The sequence below is a fragment of the Heterodontus francisci genome, chromosome 6, assembly GCF_036365525.1.
Source record: "Heterodontus francisci isolate sHetFra1 chromosome 6, sHetFra1.hap1, whole genome shotgun sequence".
Classification (NCBI taxonomy): Eukaryota; Metazoa; Chordata; class Chondrichthyes; order Heterodontiformes; family Heterodontidae; genus Heterodontus; species Heterodontus francisci.
In genome coordinates, this window is record NC_090376.1 from 42,599,203 (window position 1) to 42,622,005 (window position 22,803).

The 22,803-nt window shown below is 43.1% G+C and overlaps 1 protein-coding gene across 4 annotated transcripts in view; it reads right to left on the bottom strand.

Moving 5' to 3' along the window:
• Nucleotides 1-211: 211 nt before the first annotated feature.
• Nucleotides 212-22,803, bottom strand: part of LOC137371268 (microtubule-associated tumor suppressor candidate 2-like) — a 508,676-nt gene continuing 486,084 nt past the window's right edge. For 3 of the 4 annotated variants that reach the window (XM_068033538.1, XM_068033540.1, XM_068033537.1), the window contains 4 exons: nucleotides 10,985-11,104; nucleotides 9,274-9,371; nucleotides 8,164-8,353; nucleotides 212-1,089 (listed from right to left, as the gene is read on the bottom strand). In XM_068033538.1, coding sequence (XP_067889639.1) covers nucleotides 1,048-1,089; nucleotides 8,164-8,353; nucleotides 9,274-9,371; nucleotides 10,985-11,104 — 450 coding nt within the window. In that variant the 3' untranslated portion in view covers nucleotides 212-1,047. Of the gene's footprint in view, nucleotides 1,090-8,117; nucleotides 8,354-9,273; nucleotides 9,372-10,984; nucleotides 11,105-22,803 lie in introns of all 4 variants that reach the window. The other variant, XM_068033539.1, reaches the window with a different exon arrangement.

Here is a 22,803-nt window from a genome sequence, read left to right on the forward strand (position 1 = left end):
TATCACTGATTAAGAATTCATTTTTTAAACTGATACATATGGTATCATTTTGGTCTCCAATTTTGTTTTAAGGAGACAGAATTGTAAGCTAAGCTGCAAAAGTCCTTGACCTGTCTTTTTACAAGAATCTATCCATCATTCCAAATTAGAACCATTTTTGCCTGTCTAAGTTTTGAAATATAAACAACACAGAACACTTCAGGACTGGGGTTTGCATGCTTCCATCTTTAATTGTGCAGGAGCATGGCTATACTTACAGAATGCAGTGCAGTATTATACTCATCTCTCACAGAATCCAACACAACCAGCAGAAATAAATACAAATTCTTCACAGCTCATCAAACACTGGAACTAAATAACACATGTGTTATTCTACGTATCAAACAAACTCATGTATATTTTGTGTGTCCACAGGACACATCCAATTAGCCTGGACTTTAAATATCTGATGTTTGTGTTACTTTATACATATTCTTTCAGATACTTATCAGATCAATGCTTGAGTTAAATACAAAGGAATCAGTACTGAAATCGCCCAGAAATACCAGTTATAATTTGCATATAAACAATGACCCAGTTTCTGATCTACAGTGGTTAAGAAGTGCACAATACACTGCTGCTTCCACTTTGCAGCACCAAAAAACCTGTTACAGAACAGAAACAATTTGTAATAAAAGCACTTTAATGGTCTCCTGATGACTTGGTGGATAACTGCATTGTCCATTGTGGTACAGCCTCATACACAATAGGAACAAACACTCCTAAGTTCAATCAGCAGGCTGGTTAGAGTTAACTGATCTCCATTGGAACAGGTGGTGTAGCCCTCCAACTGGCCTTAGCAACTTTGGGTTAGGGAAGGGAGAAAAATCAGTCCAGATTCCCACTCCTGATCACCATTCAGTCAACCCTGCTGGAAGTTTACACATAGCCATCGGTGATGGTAGGATTGGACTCAGTTGTGATGTCCTCTTATGAAAAAATAGCCTTCACACAGTTGCTGTTAATGTTCACCATCTGGAATAGCTACTTCGATGAGGTATTGGAGGACTACCAACACCCAAACAGCTGTACCTCAGCAAGAGTCAGTACCTTCAGGAATGGAAGGGAAACATTTGAAAATTGTAAGGAAAAGAAAACAATATTTTCAGGAGGTACATTTAAACTACTTTTGTGTCAGGAAGGTACTGCTCATAAGAAAGCCTAAATTATATGTACATAGCTTACTATAGTAACATAAGAACATAAGAAATAGGAGATTGAGTAGACGATTCGATCCTTTAAAGCTGCTCTGCCATTCAAAAAGATCATGGCTTATCTTCGACCCCCAACTATCTCCACATCTCTCGATTCCCTTGGCGTCCAAAAATCTATTGATCTCTGTCTTCAACCTATTCAGTAACTGACTATCCACAGCTTTCTGAGGTACAGAATTCCAAAGATTAACAGTCTGAGTGAAGAAATGTCTCCTCATCTCAGTCCTAAATGGCCGACCCCTTATTCTGAGATAGTGACCCTTACTTCTAGACTCCCCTGTCAGGGGAAACATCTTCCCAGCATTTACCCTGCCAAGCCCCTTAAGAATTTTATGTTTCAATGAGATTACCTGTCATTCTTCTAAACTGGAGGGAATAAAAGTCTGTTCTACTCAATCTCTCCTCATAGGACAAGCCCCCAAACCCAGGAACCAGTCTAGTGATCCTTTGTCGCACTCCTTCTCAGGTAAATATATCATTCCTTAGGTAAGGAAACCAAAGCTGTACACCGTACTGCAGGTGTGGTCTCACCAAGGCCCTATACAATTGCAGTAAGACTTTTTTTTTACTCTTATCCTCCAATCCTTTTGTAATAAAGTCTAACATACCATTTTCTTTTCAAATTGCTTGCAGTACCCGCACGTTAACTTTCTGTGATTCATGTACAAGATCCCCATGAATACTAACATTTCCCAGTCTTTCATAAGGTTAAAATTATTCATCTTTTCTGTTTTTCCTGCCAAAGTGGATAACTTCACATTTCTCCAACTGCGTCTTGCACCATGATCCTCCCATCACACATTCTGCATGTACAGCTCCTAATTGTCTCACACTGGGTTGGCTTTTACCAGCCCTCTGGAGATGGACTGGGAGGTGGGGGGCCCCCCATAAAATGGTGAGGGAAGGTGGGTGGGTGGAGTGCCCGTCGTCTTCCCACCGCTATGCCATTTTACCAGCAATGATGAAGGTGGAGAGCAGCCCTCCACTTAAGTGGCCAGTTAAGGGCGTCTTCCCACTGCTGTTGGCATTTTACCAGTGGGGGGGTGGCCCTCAGGTGCATGGGGAGACCGCCTGATGAACCCTAGTGAAGTACCATGCACAGCACCACTAATGTAATGACAGTGAGAAAGACACCGGCAAAGTCTTTGGGTGAATTCAGGTAAGGTTGCATCCAGTAGAGTAAATGGATATTAAATGAGTGAAAAGGGAGCCACTTTCTCTTTCAGGATTTCTGGGTTTAAGAATTACAAAAAGACAATGGATTGCACGTTAATTTACTAAATGTGAATCTTATGGGAAAAATAAATGACAATGCACCTGAACTTGCAGTTGCCTGAGACTACAAATTTAAGGTTTTCAATAAATGTCCATAACTGGCATGAGAATTGCAGCTATCATCTCACGCACTGCTCTCTCCCTGACCTTATGTAAGGGAAGGAAATCTGCTGTTCTTACCTGGTCTGGCCTACATGTGACTCCAGACCCACAGCAATGTGGGTGACTCTTAACTGTCCTCTGAAATGGCCTAGCAAGAGACTCAGTTCAAGGGCAATTAGGGATGGGCAATAAATGATGCCAACATCCCATGAAAGAATACTTTTTTAAAAAGTAGGCCATTCAGCCCCTCGAGCCTGCTCTGCCATTCAATAAGATAATGGCTGATCTGATTGTGGCCTTAACTCCACTTTCCTGTCTGCCCAATCCCCGCCTCTCCCATAACCCTTGGCTGCCTCGTAGATCAAAAATCTGTCAAACTCAGCCTTGAATGTGTTCAATGACCCAGCCTTGACTGCTGTTTGGGGAAGAGAATTCCAAAGATTAACAACCCTCTGAGAGAAGAACTTCCTGCTGCTATCCATCTTAAATGGGAGACCCCTTGCATTGAAACTGTGTCCCCTGGTTCGAGATTCCCCCACAAGAGGAAATATCCTCTTGGCTTCTACCCTGTCGAGGCCCCTCAGAATCTTGTATGTTTCAATAAGATCACCTCTCATTTTTCTAATCTTCAATAAATATAGACCCAACCTGCTCAACCTTTCCTCATAAGACAAACCCTTCATCCCATGTATCAGCCTCAGTTGGTGTTGCGCTGTAGGTGTAAGTCTCCTCATGGAACTGTGATAAAGCAGCAATAGTGCAAAAGCAAAATACTGTGGATGCTGGAAATATTCAGCAGGTCAGGCAACATCCGTGAAGAGGAAAAGAATTAACGTTTCAGGTCTGTGACCTTTCATCAGAATCAGAAATAATAGTGACCTCACTCAAGCAAGGGGAAGACTGGGAACTTAATGTTATTCAGGAAAGTCAGGGATGGTAAAATAGAAGGGGGTAGTGGCTGTATTGATCAAACAAATTGTTGTAACATTGGAAAGGGATGATATAGACGAGGATTCAAAGATGGAATCTATTTGGTTGGAATTAAGAAGGATGCAGGAACATTCCACTGCATTTACTAGTTTAAAGTGTCTGCCCATTGTTTTGTTTTATTCATTCATAGAATGTGAACATAGCAGGCAAGATTTTGACCCAGCGACAGTGAGGGAGCGGCGATGTAGTTCCAGGTCGGGATGGTGTGTGACTTGGAGGGGAGCTTGCGGGTGATGGTGTTCCCATGCATTTGCTGCCCTTGTCCTTCTATGCGGTGGAGGTCGCCGGTTTGGAGGATTCTGTCGAAGGAGCCTTGGTGAGTTGCTGCGGTGCGGCTTTTGGATGGTGCACACTGCTGCCGCTGTGCGTCGGTGGTGAAGGGAGTAAATGTTGAAGGTGGTGGATGGGGTGCCAATCGGGAGGGCTGCTTTGTCCTGGATGGTGCTGAGCGTCCTGGGTGTTGTTGGGGCTGCACCCATCCAGGTAAGTGGAGAGTACTCCATCACTCTGCTGAATTGTGTTTTGGAGATGGTGGACACACTTTAGAGAGTCAGGAGGTGAGTTACTCGACACAGAATTTCAAGTCTCTTGTAGCCACTGTATTTATGTGGCTGGTCCAATTCAGTTTCTGGTCAATGGTAACCCCCAGGATTTTATGGTGCGGGATTCTCTCTTGTTGGAGATGGTCATTGCCTGGCACTTGTGTGGCGCGAATGTTACTTGCCACTTATCAGCCCAAGCCTGGATATTGTCCAGGTCTTGCTGCATTTCTGCACGGACTGCTTCAGTATTTGAGGAGTCGCGAATGGTGCTAAACGTTGTGCAATCATCAGTGAACATCCCCACTTCTGCCCTTATGATTGAAGGAAGGTCATTGAAGCAGCTGAAAATGTTTGGACCTAGGACACTACCCTGAGGAATTCCTGCAGTGATGTCCTGGGACTGAGTTGGTTGGCCTCAAACAACCACAACCATCTTCCTCTGTGCTAGGTATGACTCCAACCAGCGGAGGGTTTTGCCCCGATTCCGTTGACTCCAGTTTTGCTTGGGCTCCTTGATACCCTACTCGGTCACATTCTGCCTTGATGTCAAGGGCAGTCACTCTCACCTCGCCTCTGTAGTTCAGCTTTTGTCCATGTTTGGACCAAGGCTATAATGATGTCAGGAGCTGAGTGGCCCTGGCGGAACCCAAACTGAGTGTCAGTGAGCAGGTTATTGCTGAGTAAGTGCTGCTTGAAAGCACTGTCGATGACCCCTTCCGTCACTTTACTGTTGAAAGTGGAGTTGAGGCCGAGATGAGATCAGCCATGATCAAATGGAGTTTAATGCGGAAAAGTGTGAGGTGATTCACTTTGGAAGGAGTAACAGGAATGCAGAGTACTGGGCTAATGGGAAGATTCTTGGTAGTGTAGATGAACAGAGAGATCTTGGTGTCCAGGTACATAAATCCCTGGAAGTTGCTACCCAGGTTAATAGGGCTGTTAAGAAGGCATATGGTGAGTTAGCATTTATTAGTAGGGGGATCGAGTTTCGGAGCCACGAGGTCATGCTGCAGCTGTACAAAACTCTGGTGAGACCGCACCTGGAGAATTGCGTACAGTTCTGGTCACCGCATTATAGGAAGGATGTGGAAGCTTTGGAAAGGGTGCAGAGGAGATTTACTAGGATGTTGCCTGGTATGGAGGGAAGGTCTTACGAGGAAAGGCTGAGGGACTTGAGGTTGTTTTCGTTGGAGAGAAGGAGGAGGAGAGGTGACTTAATAGAGACATATAAGATAATCAGAGGGTTAGATAGGGTGGATAGTGAGAGTCTTTTTCCTCGGATGGTGATGGCAAACATGAGGGGACATAGCTTTAAGTTGAGGGGTGATAGATATAGGACAGATGTTAGAGGTAGTTTCTTTACTCAGAGAGTAGTAGGGGCGTGGAACGCCCTGCCTGCAACAGTAGTAGACTCGCCAACTTTAAGGGCATTTAAGTGGTCATTGGATAGACATATGGATGAAAATGGAATAGTGTAGGTCAGATGGTTTCACAGGTCGGCGCAACATCGAGGGCTGAAGGGCCTGTATTGCGCTGTAATGTTCTAATCTAATCTAATCTAATTTGTTTTTGAACTTAGCAAAACATTACAATACCATTTTATGCTTGTGCAAAGCAAAATAAGATAATGATAAAACTGTTGGTTTGTCTGCATAACAACAGTGACTGACTTCAACAATAATTCGTTGTGAAACACTTTGGAAAATTTCTGTAAGATGTGATGAGGTGTTTTATAAATGCATTTCTTCCTTTATTTTCTATGTCAAATTATGACAGCTTTTGTGCTATAGTTTCCTGTCTCGTAAGAAGTGGACAGAGTTTACCCAAAACTTAACGCAAGGAGACACTGAAAACCTATATTATTTCTTAATCTTCATCAATTCTGTAAAATGTAACTTTTGTGTAAAAAAAAAGGGTATTCCCTTCATTCTAATATGTCATCATTTCCAAATTTCTAATGTGACTATATTCTGCTTTTTAAGATTTTGGTATGTAGGCTTAATAAAAATTGAACTCCAGCTGTTCTCCAGTGCCTGTGGCCACTATTCAGATGTTATCACTATCATTTCCACATCCATAATTGCATCTGTTGACATCACTAACCAAATTTACTCCAGTTCAGTCCCAGCTGTTGTGTTGAATGTTTCTGATGCTATCTGGACCTTTAGAAGTATTCTGACATTTTGTTAAACATAACCAAAAGCTAGAACCTTTCAGTTCACACAGGGAGCAGTCTTACCTCGATTCAGGAATGCAGTACAACCTGAACAAATAAGCTCAAAAAATTTCAGCGTGCAGCCCTGGATTTGACTTTCTGACCTTGGTAATCCTTTGAGGGAGAACTGTCTCTTGGCAATCTGTTTATAAAGGTTTTATCATTTATTATGTTCTGCAGGTAGGGTGCCTGTTTGTGAGTATTGCATACAGTTCTGGTCACCACGTTACAAAAAGGACATAATTGCTCTGGAGAGAGTACAGAGGAGATTTGCAAGAATCTTGCCAGGGGTTGAAAGTTGCAGCTATGAGGAAAGATTGGATCGGCTAGGGTTGTTTTCCTTAGAACAGAGGAGGCTGAGGGCTGACTTGATTGAAGTGTGCAAAATTATGCAGGACCTAGATACAGTAGACAGGAAAGACCTGTTTCCCTTAGCGAAGAGGTGAATTACCAGAGGGCACAGGTCTAAGGTGATTGGTAGAGGTATGAGGAAAAACTTTTTCACCCAGAGGGTGGTGGTTGTCTGGAATTCACTGCCAGGAACGGTCGGTGTTGGAGGCAGAAACCCTCAATTCTTTTAAAAGGTGCCTGGACATGTACCTTACGCGCTGTAACCTGCAAGACTGCAGACTGTGTGCTGGAAGGTGGGATCAGATTGGGTGGCTAGTTTTTTTGGCCGACGCGGACACAATGGGTTGAATGGCCTCCTTCTATGCTGTAATTTTTCTATAGTTCTAAATACTGAAAAGTTATTATGAGTCTTTTCTTGCAATATCTGCACAGTTTGCAATTATTTATATTCAATGCATGAGGTACAAGTTGGAGCTATACAACTAGCAGTGCATTCACCTCCTTAACCATAGTTTGGGTGGAGTGGGAAAATACCGACAGCAGAAATGGATCTCAGGTTACTTAATACAGACCTTCTGCTACAGAATAACATTTTTTGTGACCTGATAAACTACGAATATATTGCAAAAAGAATAGGCAGCTTTGGAGTGTAGTTTACAGCTGCTGTTGTGTCAATGGCAGTGGCGTTGTTCCATCTCAAGCGGCTGGTGTGCACTCCAGTGATCTGCAGCACCACCTAGTGATATTAGACTGCATGATGACCATTTTTATTCCCCTCAATTCAGTGATTTTGTGCTGGGGAGATTTATTTAAGGGAGTGATTACTACACTCTGTTCAAGACATATTTTAAGAGGCACCAGGCTAAGATATTTCCACAAATGTGTAAAAATATATACTTTTGCACTTTCATCCAACACTAATGGCAAAAAGCAAAATCCTGAACTCTCACTTAAAAGTCTTATCTTCAAACTGTAACCGGAGGGAACCCAAAAAGATACATTTGGGCATATGTTCAAATATTTTAAAAACCCATCTTGTCAAGGAACATCTTGCTTCTTGATTTTTGCATACCTGGTCAATAATAGGTAATAGTAAGCCTTGATACAACTGTGGAAGAGTTTCCTGACACCAAATTGTACAGGGTACACATTTGTAAGAAATAATGCACTGAAAATGCATTACTCAGTGACTTCAATAGCAAGGCCTACTGGGGATTTAAAAGCAAATCTGTTTGCTTATTGCTGTATGCTAATAAGCATGCTCAAAGCAACTTTTGTAAATCTGTATCATTTACAAATGGTGGCTCTTCTTTGAGCAAAACCAAGCATAATATTCAGCAGTTAGAGTTGAGTTTCATAGATAACATGAGTAACATTAAGATGGCCCACGTGTCTTCATTCTGAAGCCTTTTCATCATCTTGGGTTAGCACTCACTGCTGATGGAACAAGTGTGCCCTGAGAAGACTGGAAGTTTGAAGATGATGAGGATATTTTGACTGGGCTAACAGGCTCTCCAGTCTGGAGTCTCCAGACCAGCTCCTCGTTTGTTCTGCTGAGCCTTTTCTTTTCCTTGCTTTCCTTTTCAACATATTCATGCAGCGTTGCATTTTCCTCAGACAGTTGTCTGCAAGAGCAAATATAAAAAAGCATTTTGTCCTAAATAATCTGACAATCATGTGTGAAAAAACAATTAAAGATAGTCATTAACTGGGAACACTTTTATTGCCAAGATGCTTTTAACTGTCTCTCCTCCACACATAACACATCGGTAGCCCAAAAAATTGAACACCTGAAAATAATTTCATTAAAAATTAAAGAGCATTTCCTCAGTGTTAGCACACTGGCCTCTGAGTCAGTAAAGTTGCCTGATGGACCATTTTTCAGTGTAAAATAATAATAAATGCAAGAAAAGTACAGTGGCGCAGTGGTTAGTACTGCAGCCTCACAGCTCCAGCGACCCAGGTTCAGTTCTGGGTACTGCCTGTGCGGAGTTTGCAAGTTCTCCCTGTGTCTGCGTGGTTTTCTGCCGGGTGCTCTGGTTTCCTCCCACAGCCAAAGACTTGCAGGTTGATAGGTAAATTGGCCATTGTAAATTGCCCCTAGTGTAGGTAGGTGGTAGGAGAATGGTGGGGATGTGGTAGAGAATATGGGGTTAATGTAGGATTAGTATAAATGGGTGACTGTTTTTCGGCACAGACTTGGTGGGCCGAAGGGCCTGTTTCAGTGCTGTATCTCTAAATAAAAATAATATAAGAAATTTTGAAAATTAACTACACGGGCAGCAGGAAGCAGTGTTCATGGGAATCTCATCAAGGGAAATTATTGAGAAAAAACCTGTGATTTTCTGCCCATTGAAATGAATAGATGGAAAATCATAGGCTGCGCACCTGAAATTTCCCATATTGTATTCTTCTCTGAGCACTGCTCCTGACTGGGAGTATGAAATCAGCTGTCACACGTTAGTGAACATTCTGTCAGGGTTTTTCTGTTTGCTTGGTGTAGAGAATCTGTAAAGCTGTTTTTTTTTTGCATGTGACTGTTTACCTTGTTAAGGCAACATTGTTGTCGATCCTGGCTTTTAGATCTTCATTCTGTTGTTGAAGCACTTGGACTTTTTCTTGTAATACCACATTCTTCTCAGCCTGCACAGGTGACATAAAAATGACTTAGTTTCCCAAAGATGCACAATGCTGAATATTACCATGTAAATGGCATGGACTTGACGAGCCGAATGGTCTCCCTCTGTACTGTAATGACTCTAATAACTCTATAAATCTAATGACTATGAACGTCTTACTGATAGGTAACATAGTCAGAAGACAATAGTCCTGAGTTTTAATGTTATATTATGATAATAGGCATTCAGAACACTGACTTGGAGGGCTGATTTTTCAAATGGACATTCCCCTTGGAAATCATGCATGTGATCCCCACAGTTTTCCATTCATTATGGATGGAAAATCATGGGAATTGTGCCTACAGGATCCTGATATGTGCTCGCAGTAGGTGAGCCTCTGCACTGGGAGCACACAATTGAAAGTTAGCCATGTGGGGTCCAAATATACATTGAAGTTACAGAAAAAAATATGGAATGTATAATGTAAGTGTTCTTTAAGGGCATGTAAATGTAACTTGTAAATGCTGATCTGTTAGTGCACTATGTTGAAAGGAATGCAGCTTCCACCTTTTTACCTCCATTTTTGCTTTTGTCTTTTCTCTCATTCAGTCTTTATTCTTGCTCTTTCCTCTCTGATTATGCCTTTTCTCTCTTTATTAAGAGTGGTGCATATTTTTCCATTTCATGGGACAACTGGAGAGAAATATCTAATCTACGGGTGTAAGGAGAATATGGAAAAAATCCATAATTTGCATAGTCTTCATAATTCTACATATGGTTTATCGTGGAAGGTATGGGGGAGAAATGTGCATTTATCAGCTAACCTGTCAGGTGGGAAACTGGCAGGATTGGCTCAGCCATTTAAAATGGAAAGTAAAATTGTAAAAGGGGTGGCCAATCCAATCCCATCCCATCAGGTTCCTGCCAGGCAAGTTAGGTTAAAATTATCCCTGAATGTTGGCAAGCTACATCTGAGCCTGATCTTGTCTTTGCTCTTTTTCTGCACACATACTCTTCTAGCAGAGATCAATCAATTGAAATCAATACAATTTGTTCCTCCCTAACCCAAGGTACAGAATAGGGATTGAATCTGGGCCTTCTAGGTCTGTTTAGCTTAGAGTTGATGAGGCAAATTTTTATCTGCTTTACTCTGGGCATGGAGCATTACATGCCAAAAAAGGGCCAGAATTTGAGTTCCCTCCCATATGATTTTCCATCATTACAGCCAGAAAATTGTGAGGGGGAGTGGGGGGGTGGCGCACATGTCTGAAAAAGTCTCAACTGCATTAGTGTCAAAAGTTACTCCAATAACTTTAATTCAAAACCAATGGGAGAGCTCTTTGTGAAAACAAAATCAGGGGAAAAAAAGCTGAAAGGACCTTACTTTTTAAACTAATCTAATTTAAAGTTACAACAAGCTCTAATTTTGCAGATTCAGTACAATTTCAACAGCATGCTTCCATTTTAAAGCAGAATGTCAGAATTCAGCAAAATCTGAGCAATAGGATGCGATACTGGAACACAAGGTATTGTTCCTCAATATGATACTTCCATCAAAACTTCACAGATTTGGCAAGCTGAAAAATCAGATCTGATACACAGATGTTTCATGAATAGAATCCCAGTTTTTCTTCTAACCAGTTTTTCCAGTTCCATAATTTTCTTTTCTTGGTGATGGATTTGTTGATTTTTCAATTCAAGAACATGTTTTAAACTGTTCATATCTTCCTCCAGGTGCTGGTATGGTGCCAAGGCAATCTATAAAATATAATAAAAATTAATGTCATATGAAGCAACTCCTCATTTTAAAGTGAAGCTTCCTGTTTTATTTCAGTCTTTTGGATAATATAGAATTATACTATTACATCTGGACCTCAGCATCATCTGAAGCAGCTTCCCGCATTATAGAAGTACAAGGCATCTAGAGAGGGTTTATTTATGAATCCAGCCCATCTGATGTATTATGTACACAGGGAGGTTCAAACATATACATACACTCCCACACACAAACACACATATGGTGGAAGCTCATTATAATGAAATAACTGGGTGCTAATTGAAAAACAACTTGTTGCAGCAAGGGGACAATATAACCATGGTTTTTAAAATACAAGCAATAAAATCAATAGCAGCATTAATGTCCAGGTATTTAGCAGCAAAACAAATAGTGCTATAAGCAAGATTGCAGTATCTGAAAGACTGATAGAATCCATCCCAGTTTGCCCAAACATCTAGACTGGTTCTTCGAGCATCTTGTTCACACTGCCTGACAGGCAATCCCTCTTTTACCAATACACATCAATCTTTGTCTGGTGCTAAGGAGTCATTAACCATAGCTGAAGTGGCTTTGGCTTCCAGGGAGCCATCCTTACATTCTGCCACTGCCTTTAAATAAGGTTGTCACAATAACTGCCTTTTAATGAAAGCACCATGACTGCTGAATGGGAAGAAGTTATCGACCTGCATGATGTAGAGCTCTTGATCACTGACCATAGAAACATAGAAAATAGGAGCAGGAGTAGGCCATTCGACCCTTCGAGCCTGTTCCGCCATTCATTATAATAATGGCTGATCATCCAACTCAGTAACCTGTTCTCGCTTTCACCCCATATCCTCTGAACAAAAGAAGAACAAAGAACAGTACAGCACAGGAACGGGCCATTCGGCCCTCCAAGCCTGCGCCGATCTTGATGCCTGCCTAAACTAAAACCTTCTGCACTTCCGGGAACCGTATCCCTCTATGCCCATCCTATTCATGTATTTGTCAAGATGCCCCTCAAAAGTCGCTATCGTACCTGCTTCCACCACCTCCCCTGGCAGCAAGTTCCAGGCACTCACCACCCTCTGTGTAAAGAACTTGCCTCGCACATCCCCTCTAAACTTTGCCCCTCGCACCTTAAACCTATGTCCCCTAGTAACTGACTCTTCCACCCTGGGAAAAAGCTTCTGACTATCCACTCTGTCCATGCCACTCATAACTTTGTAAACCTCTATCATGTCGCCCCTCCACCTCCGTTGTTCCAGTGAAAACAATCCGAGTTTATCCAACCTCTCCTCATAGCTAATGCCCTCCAGACCAGGCAACATCCTGGTAAACCTCTTCTGTACCCTCTCCAAAGCCTCCACGTCCTTCTGGTAGTGTGGCGACCAGAATTGCACACAATATTCTAAGTGTGGCCTAACTAAAGTTCTGTACAGCTGCAGCATGACTTGCCAATTTTTATACTCTATGTCCCGACCGATGAAGGCAAGCATGCCGTATGCCTTCTTGACTACCTTATCCACCTGCGTTGCCACTTTCAGTGACCTGTGGACCTGTACGCCAAGATCTCTCTGCCTGTTAATACTCCTAAGGGTTCTGCCATTTACTGTACACTTCCCACCTGCATTAGACCTTCCAAAATGCATTACCTCACATTTGTCCGGATTAAACTCCATCTGCCATTTCTCCGCCCAAGTCTCCAACCGATCTATATCCTGCTGTATCCTCTGACAATCCTCATCACTATCAGCAACTCCACCAACCTTTGTGTCGTCCACAAACGTACTAATCAGACCAGCTACATTTTCCTCCAAATCATTTATATATACTACAAAGAGCAAAGGTCCCAGCACTGATCCCTGCGGAACACCACTAGTCACAGCCCTCCATTCAGAAAAGCACCCTTCCACTGCTACCCTCTGTCTTCTATGACTGAACCAGTTCTGTATCCATCTTGCCAGCTCACCTCTGATCCCGTGTGACTTTACCTTTTGTACCAGTCTACCATGAGGGGCCTTGTCAAAGGCTTTACTGAAGTCCATAGAGACAACATCCACTGCCCTTCCTTCATCAATCATCTTCGTCACTTCCTCAAAAAACTCAATCAGGTTGGTGAGACACGACCTCCCCTTCACAAAACCATGCTGCCTCTCACTAATAAGTTTGTTTGTTTCCAAATGGGAGTAAATCCTGTCCCGAAAATCCCTTTAAACCCAAGAGCTTTATCTAACTCCTTCTTGAAAACATACAATGTTTTGGCCTCAACTGCTTTCTGTGGTAGCGAATTCCACAGGTTCACCGCTCTCTGGGTGAAGAAGTTTCTCCTCATCTCAGTCCTGAATAGTTTACCCCGTATCCTTAGACTATGACCCCTGATTCTGGACTTCCCCACCATCGGGAACATCCTTCCTGCATCTACACTGTCAAGTCCTGTTAGAATTTTATAGGTTTTTATGAAATCCCCCTTCACTCTTCTGAACTCCAGCGAATATAATCCTAACCATCTCAATCTCTCCTCATACGTCAGTCCCGCCATCCCAGAAATCAGTCTGGTAAACCTTCGCTGCACTCCCTCTATAGCAAGAACATCCTTCCTCAGATAAGGAGACCAAAGCTGCACACGATATTCCAGGTGTGGCCTCACCAAGGCCCTGTATAATTGCAGCAAGACATCCCTGCTCCTGTACTCGAAACCTCTCGCTATGAAGGCTAACATACCATTTGTCTTTTTTACCGCCAGTTGCACCCGCATGCTTACCTTCAGCGATTGGTGTACGAGAACACCCAGGTCTCGTTGCATATTCCCTTCTCTCAGTTTATTGCCGTTCAGATAATAATCTGCCTTCCTGTTTTTGCTACCAAAGTGGATAACCTCCCATTTATCCACATTATACTGCATCTGCCATGCATTTGCCCACTCACTCAACATGTCCAAATTACCCTGAAGCCTCTCTGCATCCTCCTCACAACTCACCCTCCCACCCAGTATTGTGTCATGTGCAAATTTGGAGAAACTATTCCAGAGTCTATAGAATCTTGGAATATGGCCACTTCCTTAAGTACTCTGGGATGCAGATTATCAGGCCCTGGGGATTTATCAGCCTTCAATCCCATCAATTTCCCCAACACCATTTCTCTACTAATACTGATTTCCTTCAGTTCTTCTCTCTCACTAAACCCTTGTGTTCCCCAATATTTCTGGTATGATATTTGTGACCTCCTTTGTGAAGACAGAACCAAAGTATGCATTTAGTGGGTCAAGCATTTCTTTGTTCCCCATAATAAATTCCCCTGTTTCTGACTGTAAGGGACCTACATTTGTCTTCACTAATCTTTTTCTTTTCACATACCTATAGAAACTTTTACAGTCAGTTTTTATGTTCCCCGCAAGCTTACTCTTGTACTCTATTTTCCCCTTCTTAATCAATCCCTTGGTCCTCCTTTGCTGAATTCTAAACTGTTCCCAATCCTCAGGTCTGTAGTTTTTTCTGGCGAATTTATATGCCTCTTCCTTGGATCTAATGCTATTTCTAATTTCCCTTGTAAGCCATGGTTTGGCTACCTTTCCCGTTTTACTTTTGCGCCAGACAGGGATAAACAATTGTTGCAGTTCATCCATGCACTCTTTGAATGTCTGCCATTGCCTTTCCACCATCGTCCCTTTAAGTAACGTTTCCCAATCCATCATAGCCAACTTGCGCCTCATACCTTCGTAGTTTCCTTTACCAAGATTCAGGAGCTTAGTCTCAGAATCAATTATGTCACTCTCCATCTTGATGAAGAATTCTATCATATTATGGCCGCTCAGCCCCAAGGAGTCTCGCACAACTAGAATTGTCAATTATTCCTCTCTCATTACACAATACCCAGTCTAGAATGGCCTGTTCTCTAGTTGGTTCCTCAACGTATTGGTCCAGAAAACCATCCCGTATACACTCCAAGAATTCCTCCTCAATGGTATTGTGACTCATTTTATTTGCCCAATCTATATGCAGATTAAAGTCACCCATAATTACAGGTGTTCCTTTATCGCATGCGTCTGTAATTTCTGTTTAATGCCATTCCCAACATCACCACTACAGTTGGGAGTCTATGTACAACCCCAACTAATGTTTTTTGCCCCTCAGTGTTTCTCAGCTCTACCAATACAGATTCCACATCGTCAGAACTAATATCTTTCCTCACTTTTGCGTTAATTTCCTCTTTAACCGGCAATGCAACTCCACCGCCTTTTGCTTTTTGTCTGTCCTTCCTAAATACTGAATACCCCGGATGTTCATTTCCCATCCCTAGTCACCTTGCAGCCATGTCTCCGTAATCCTGACTATATCATACCCTTTACATCTACTTGCGCGATTAATTCATCCACTTTATTGCGAATGCTCCATGCTTTAAGCCACAAAGCCTTAAGGCTTGTCTTTTTAACATTACTTGGCCCCTTCCCACTATTTTTCACTGTGGCCCTGTTTGATTCTGGCTCTTGATTTCTCTGCCTATCACTTTTCTTATTCCCCTTACTGTCTTTTGTTCTTGTCTTTGATCCCCCCTCCTCTGACTCCTTGCAAAGGTTCCCATCCCCCTGCCATTTTAGTTTAAACATTCCCCAACCACTCTAGCAAATACACCCCCAGGACATCAGTCCTGCTGCACCACGTCAGAGTAGAATTCCTTTTGTTTCATGTAAATCATGATGTTGTGTCTGAAGGTGCCATTAATGTCCTCTGGACTTTGGGAAATTCATTAACTAAGAAGAAAATATATACAACAAAGCTTATATTTATATAACACCTTTAAAGTAATAAAATGTCCCTTTAAAAATCAAAATAAGACAGCAAGCCACATAAGGAGATATTAAGTTGGATGACTAAAACCTTAGTCAAAGAGATAGGTTTTAAGGACTGTCTTAAAGGAGGAAAGCAAGGTAGAGAGGCAGAGAAGTGCCTTGAGGGAATTGCAGAGCTTAGGGCCTAGGCCAAGGGTCTGCAACATAGCTCTGGAGCCAGATGTAGCTCATTAAGGACTCATATGTGGTTCCCGGCCTTGATCGATCAAACCCATTTTGATGGTAATTAAATGGCTTGGTTCATTTAAAAAAAAACTTTTATTCACATTGTACTTGTGAGAAAGTATCATTCAATTAATAACTTTTTTGTAAACACCTTTAAAATATTGTTACAATGTGTCTCTCGTTTTTCATTATTCTTGGCATCTGAGTAATAGCATTGCAGCTCTTGAGATATTGTGTTTTTGACTAAATTTTGAAAATGGTTCTTCTTGTTATTAAGGTTGCTGACCCTTGGCCTAGGCAACTGAAGATGCAGCCACCAATGGTTTAGCGACTTAAATCACAGATGCTCAAGAAGCCAGAATTAGATGAGTGCAGATATCTCGAACGGCTATGGGGCTGGAGGAGATTACGAAGATAGAAAGGGGTGAGGCCATGGAAGAATTTGATAACATGGACGAGAATTTTAAATTTACGATGTTGCTTGACCAGGAGTCAATGTCAGTCAGTGAGCACAGAGGTGATAGGGGAACAGGACTGTTGCAACTAAGGACAGGGGCAGCAATGTTTTGGATGACCTCAAGTTTACAGAGGGTAGAATATGGGAGACCGTCCAGGAGTGCATTGGGATAGTCAAGTCTAGAGGTAACAAAGGCATGAATGAGAGTTTCAGCAGATGAGCTGAGGGAGGGGAAAGTCAGGCGATGTTATGGAGGTGGAAAAAGGTGGTGTCAGTGATGGTGCGAATATGTGGTGGGAAGCTCATCTCAAGATCAAATATGGCACCAAGGTTGCCAACAAATTGGTTTAGTCTCAGACAGTTGCCAGGGAGAGAGATGGAGTCAGTAGCTGGTGAACAGAGTTTGGAGCAGGGACTGAAAACAATTGTTTCAGTCTTCCCAATATTTAATTGGGATATTTAATTTAATTTAGAATATTTAAATCCCAATATTTAATATACCTTCCAATCAAGCCTCTCAGAAACATTTCAAATCCACTTCATACATAATGTATTTGTCACTGTTATGCAAGTATATCAGACAGATTATTTTTCATTTGCATATAGTAAAATCCCACAAATGGTAATGAGGCAAATAAGCCTTTAATCATTGTTAGTGATGTCACTTGAGGAAGGAAACAAGAGAACTCCCTGTTCTTCTTCAAATGATGCTAAGCAATCTTTAACATTCACGTAAATCACTGGATAGGCAGATGGGCCTGAATTTAACATCTCACCCAAAAATCAGCACCTCCTACAATGTAGCAATCCCTCAATACTGAAGCGTCAGCCAAGGTCTTGGACTGGAGATGGAACCCACAATCTTCTGACAGAGGTGCAAGTGTTACCAAATAAGCCAAGCATACCCATACCATAATGTGATGACATTTGGCTGCTGTGTTATGCTGCTGTTGCTATTCAGTAGGAAAAGAGTTGTAGGGTTTGACCTTGAAGAAAAAATGCTTCATCTATTTGATACATATTCATTATTTGCAAAGGAAATTTACTGATGACTACAGATGATTTCTGTGGTAGCCTGGGAAGAGGTGGAGACATAACAGTTGAAGGAGGAGGTGACTTTAAATGCTACTGGCAGTGGCGTATGCAGAGGAGATTGTGTGCAGCTGGCCTTCCAGCACATCACATAGCTAAGCAATTGTGGAAGTTCATCCTTTTGATCACTGCTAAGTCCATGTCACAGAGCTTGTAATCTGCTTGGTAGCATTAATGACTCTGATTCTAACAGATCTTCATAAAGTACCTAATTTTATCCTGTTTATCTTCAACCAATGAAACAAATGGTAATAGTGCATTTAAAGCAAATTACATACTGAATAAAATGAGATGTCAACCTGCTGAAGTTACAACACAGGACTAAATACATGGCAAAAAGCAGAAGCAGCATGTGATGGAGCTCAGCAATCCCACAACCAACGGATCAGATATAAGCTCTGCAGTTCTGCCACATCCAGTCATGAATGGTGGTGGACAATTAAATAACTAACAGGAGGAGGAGGAAGCTCCACAAATATCCCATCCTGAATGATGGGGGAGACCAGCACATCAGTGCAAAAGACAAGGCTGAAACATTTGCAACAATCTTCAGCCAGAAGTGCTGAGTGGATGATCCATCTCAGCCTCCTCCTGAGGCTCCCAGTATCATAGATGCCAGCATTCAGCCAATGTGATTCATTCCACGTAATATCAAGAAACGGCTGAATGCACTGGATACTGCAAAGGCTATGGGCCCTGACAACATTTCGGAAATAGTACTGAAGCCTTGTGCTCCGTAACTTGCCATGCCCCTAGCCAAGCTGTTCCAGCACAGCTACAACACTGGCATCTACCCGCCAATGTAGAAAATTGCCCAGGTATGTCCTGTACACAAAAAGCAGGACAAATCCAATCGGGTCAATTACCGCCCCATCAGCCTAACCAGTGACGCCCACATCCCATGAATGAATATTTTAAAAATTGTCATTGTAAAAAAGTGGCCTTGTATCTGTGGAGCTCCTTTCCCAACATAGGGAATGCTGCTGCTGACCTTTAACATCGCCTTGAATGGGATGACTCAGTACTGGGTAGGACTTCAGCCTGAAACTCAGAATATGGACAATTGCAAAGTAATACCCACTAGCATCCATTTTGCCATTGCAAGATTTATTTAAACTGGTGGAAAATGCAGACCAGAAAATGGCATAGCACAGTCAGAGCCTGGAAACAATGGGCTGAATTTAGTGCTGTCGTGTGGAATGGAAATGGTGGTATGGGGGGCCGGAGAATCGCATCTGACACAAACGCCCGGAAATCCAACGTTGTGACTTTGTTTCTGGATTTAGTCAGTGGCAGAAAAGCACCAAGGTAGCATCGTCACCCTGACACGATGGCAATGCAATTTAAATTGCTGAACACTTAGTTTCAACACATCAGCATCTAATTCATTGTAATTCAAGGGGCGAGGGGGCTTGGAATTATGTGAATGACAGGTGGCCTTCACATGCCTTCATATGTCCGGTCATTGAAAGCTGGTGGCACTGAGGCAAGCTGTGTGGGGACATGTAGGCAGCCACGACCAACACTGTAGAAGGAAGGAGGGGGGAGCGGAGGCCATTGTTGGCCTGCAGTGCTGTGCACACTGCATGGATGGGCTTGGTCTTGTGTGGGAACACGGGTGAGTCAGGTCTCAGGTGGGAGTACTGATTGAGCAGGGTCTCGGATCAGCAAGGGGTGTGGTGTTGTTAATTGGGTTTGGGTGGCTGTATTGGATGGCCAAACTATTGGGTCAGAGGGTTGGGTGCCCATATTGTTAAATGAGAGGGCCAGCTATCAGCAAGGGTGGGCACTGAGGGCCATCAGGATTCTACTATGAGAAGTAGCGAAGAGACAGGTGCCAAGGCAGAGTTGTCTCTGCATTGACAGCAATCTGGAAGCCCACTGGTTACTTGGCATGGGTCTTACAGACCCATGTCTTTTTGGACCCCTGTGCCATGATGCAGTGCCTCTGATGGATGGTGGTCCAGCAGGCAGCTACGCCTGCCCCTGAAGCTCCACGACGATAACAGCAGCAACAGCCATGCCAAGAATGGCTCACCTATGCCACTGAGCGTACCAGATTCGAATCAGCTACCTCCAAATGTCCTTGCTGCATTGTCAGCGAAAACTACGACTCTCCAGGGAGGCCGTCACCTATTCATGTGCCACGCTGCAGGACAAATTGCGACCTATGCGTTTCGGGGTCACCCGATGTCAATGGTCTTGAAGATCACCGTGACACTAAACTTTTACACTTCTGGATCAATATAATGATCCATCGGGGACATGTGTGGGGTCTCCCAGGCAGCAGCCCAACGCTGCATCAAGGTGGTGACCAATGCCCTGTTCAAGAGGGCCGGCGACTATGAGCGCTACCGGACTGACCCTTTCGGTCAGGCCAAGAGGGCCATTGGATTCGGGTCCATTGCTGGATTTCCTCAGGTGCAAGGTGTGAGAGATTGTACACATGTGGCCATCAAGGCTCCAACAGACTAGCCAGCTGCCTTCATTAACAGGAAGTGCTTTCATTCAATCAATGTTCTACTCTGCGACCAGGAAAAGCGCATCCTGCGGGTGTGTGCCCGTTTCCCAGGAAGCAGACATGATGCCTACATACTTCGACAGTCCCAGGTGCCACAGCTTTTCAGATCCTCCCCTCACTTTCACAGAATCTAATTGTTACAGTGCAGAAGGAGGCCATTCGGCCCATCATGTCTGCACCGACTCTCCAAATGAGCAATTCACCTCGTGCCACTCCCCCGCCTTCTCCCCGTAACCCTGCACATTCTACCTTTTCATAGAACAGTCTAATTCCCTTCTGAATGCTTCAATTGAACCTGCCTCCACTGCATTCTCAGGCAGCGCATTTCAGACCTTAACTACTCGCTGACTGAAAAAGATTTTTCTCATGTCGATTTTGCTCCTTTTATCATTTACTTTAAATCTATGCCCTCTCATTCTCGATCCTTTCATGAGTGAGAACAGTTTCTCCTTTTCTACTCTGTCCAGACCCCTCATGATTTTGAACACCTCTATCAAATCACCTCTCAGCCTTCTCTTCTCCAAGGAAAACAGTCCTAACTTCTCCAATCTATCTTCATAACTGAAATTCCTCATCCCTGGAACCATTCTCATGAATCTTTTCTGTACTCTCTCCAATGCCCTCACGTCTTTCCTAAGTGCAATGCCCAGAACTGGATGCAAAACTCCAGTTGAGGCCAAACTAGTGTCTTATACAAGTTCAACATAACCTCCTTGCTCTTGTACTCTATGCCCCTGTTAATAAAACCCAGGATACTGTATGTTTTATTAACCACTCGCTCAACCTGTCCTGCCACCTTCAATGACTTATGCACCTAAACACCCAGGTCCCTCTGCTCCTGCACTCCCTTTAGAAATGTACCCTTTATTTTATATTGTCTCTCCATGTTCTTCCTACCAAAATGTATCACTTCACATTTCTCTGCATTGAACTTTATCTGTCACCTGTCTGTCCATTCCACCAACTTGCCTTTGTCCTTTTGAAGTCCTACACTATCCTCCTCACAGTTCACAATGCTTCCAAGTTTCATATCATCTGCAAACTTTGAAATTGTCCCCTGTACACCAAGGTCTAGGTCATTAATATATATCAGGAAAAGCAAGGGTCCCAACACTGACCCCTGGGGGACTCCACTACAATCCTTCCTCCAGCCCGAAAAACATCCATTAAGCACTATTCTTTGTTTCCTGTCACTCAGCCAATTTCTTTTCCATGTTGCTACCGTCCCTTTTATTCCATGAGCTACACGTTTGCTCACAAATCTGTTGTGTGGCACTGTGTCAAACACCTTTTGAAAGACCATGTACACCACATCAACAGTATTGCCCTCACCAATCCTCTTTGTTACCTCTTCAAAAAACTCCAGCAAGTTAGTTAAACATGATTTCCCCTAAGAAATCCATGCTGGCTTTCCTTAATTAACCCACATTTGTCCATGTGACAATTAATTTTGTCTTGAATTAATCTTATTAGAAGTTTCCCCACCACTCTCTGGCCTGTAGTTGCTGGGCTTAACTTTACAGCCTTTTTTGAATAAGGGTGTAACGTTTGCAATTCTCCAGTCCTCTGGCACCACCCCTGAGTCTAAGGAAGACTGAAAAATTATGGCCAGTGCCTCAGTAATTTCCACTCTCACTTCCCTCAGTACCCTTGGATGCATCTCATTCGGTCCTGGTGCCTTATCCACTTTAAGTACAGACAGCCTATTAAATACCTACTCCTTATCAATTTTAAACCCTTCTCATGTCTGAATTACCTCCTCTTTCACCATTGCCTGGGTTGCATCTTCTTCCTCAGTAAAGACCAACGCAAAGTATTCATTTAATACTTCAGCTATGCCCTCTGCCTCCATGTGCAAATCCCCTTTATGGTCCCTAATTGGCCCCACTCCTCCTTTTACCACCCTTTTACCATTTATATATCTATAGAAAACTTTGGGATTCCCTTTTATGTTAGTTGCCAATCTCTGCTCATACTCTCTCTTTGCTTCTCTTATTTGCTTTTTCACTTCCCCTCTGAACGTTCTATATTCAGCCTGGTTCTCAATTGTATTCTCCACCTGGCATGTGTCATAAGCACACTTTGTCTTCTTTACCTTAATCACTCTTTTTTGGCATCCAGGGAGCTCTAGAACAAAAGAACTTTATATGATGAAGCAAATGTCAAATTTCAAACACCCGTGAAACTCCAAGTGTCTCTCAGTGCCTTTCTTTCTATGTTTACAAATGCTTCTATGAGGTATGAACCCATCACTAGCAGCTGGGCTGGAGGAAGGCTGCTTATCAGGCTGCCCCTTGGCCAATGATAACACTGACGGCGTCCTCGGGATGCCTGAGGCCTGGAGGACCCCAGCTGTCTGAGGGTTTCCTGCATAGATGCAGGACTCTCCTCAGGCATCGCGGCTGCTGGAGCAGGGCTCATTGGCGGAGGGGCTGAGGAGCCGCTGTCCACACTTGGAGCATCCTGAGGGAATCTCCCAGCTGTGGAGGTCAGCCTCTCCTCCTTCCTTCAAAGGTTCACTTGAACCTCCCTGCTCACCAGAGAAGGACGAGGAGCTGGAGAAGACTCCAGGTGCCTCGACCTTCTCTCACCTTGCCACTGCTGCATCGAGCTCATG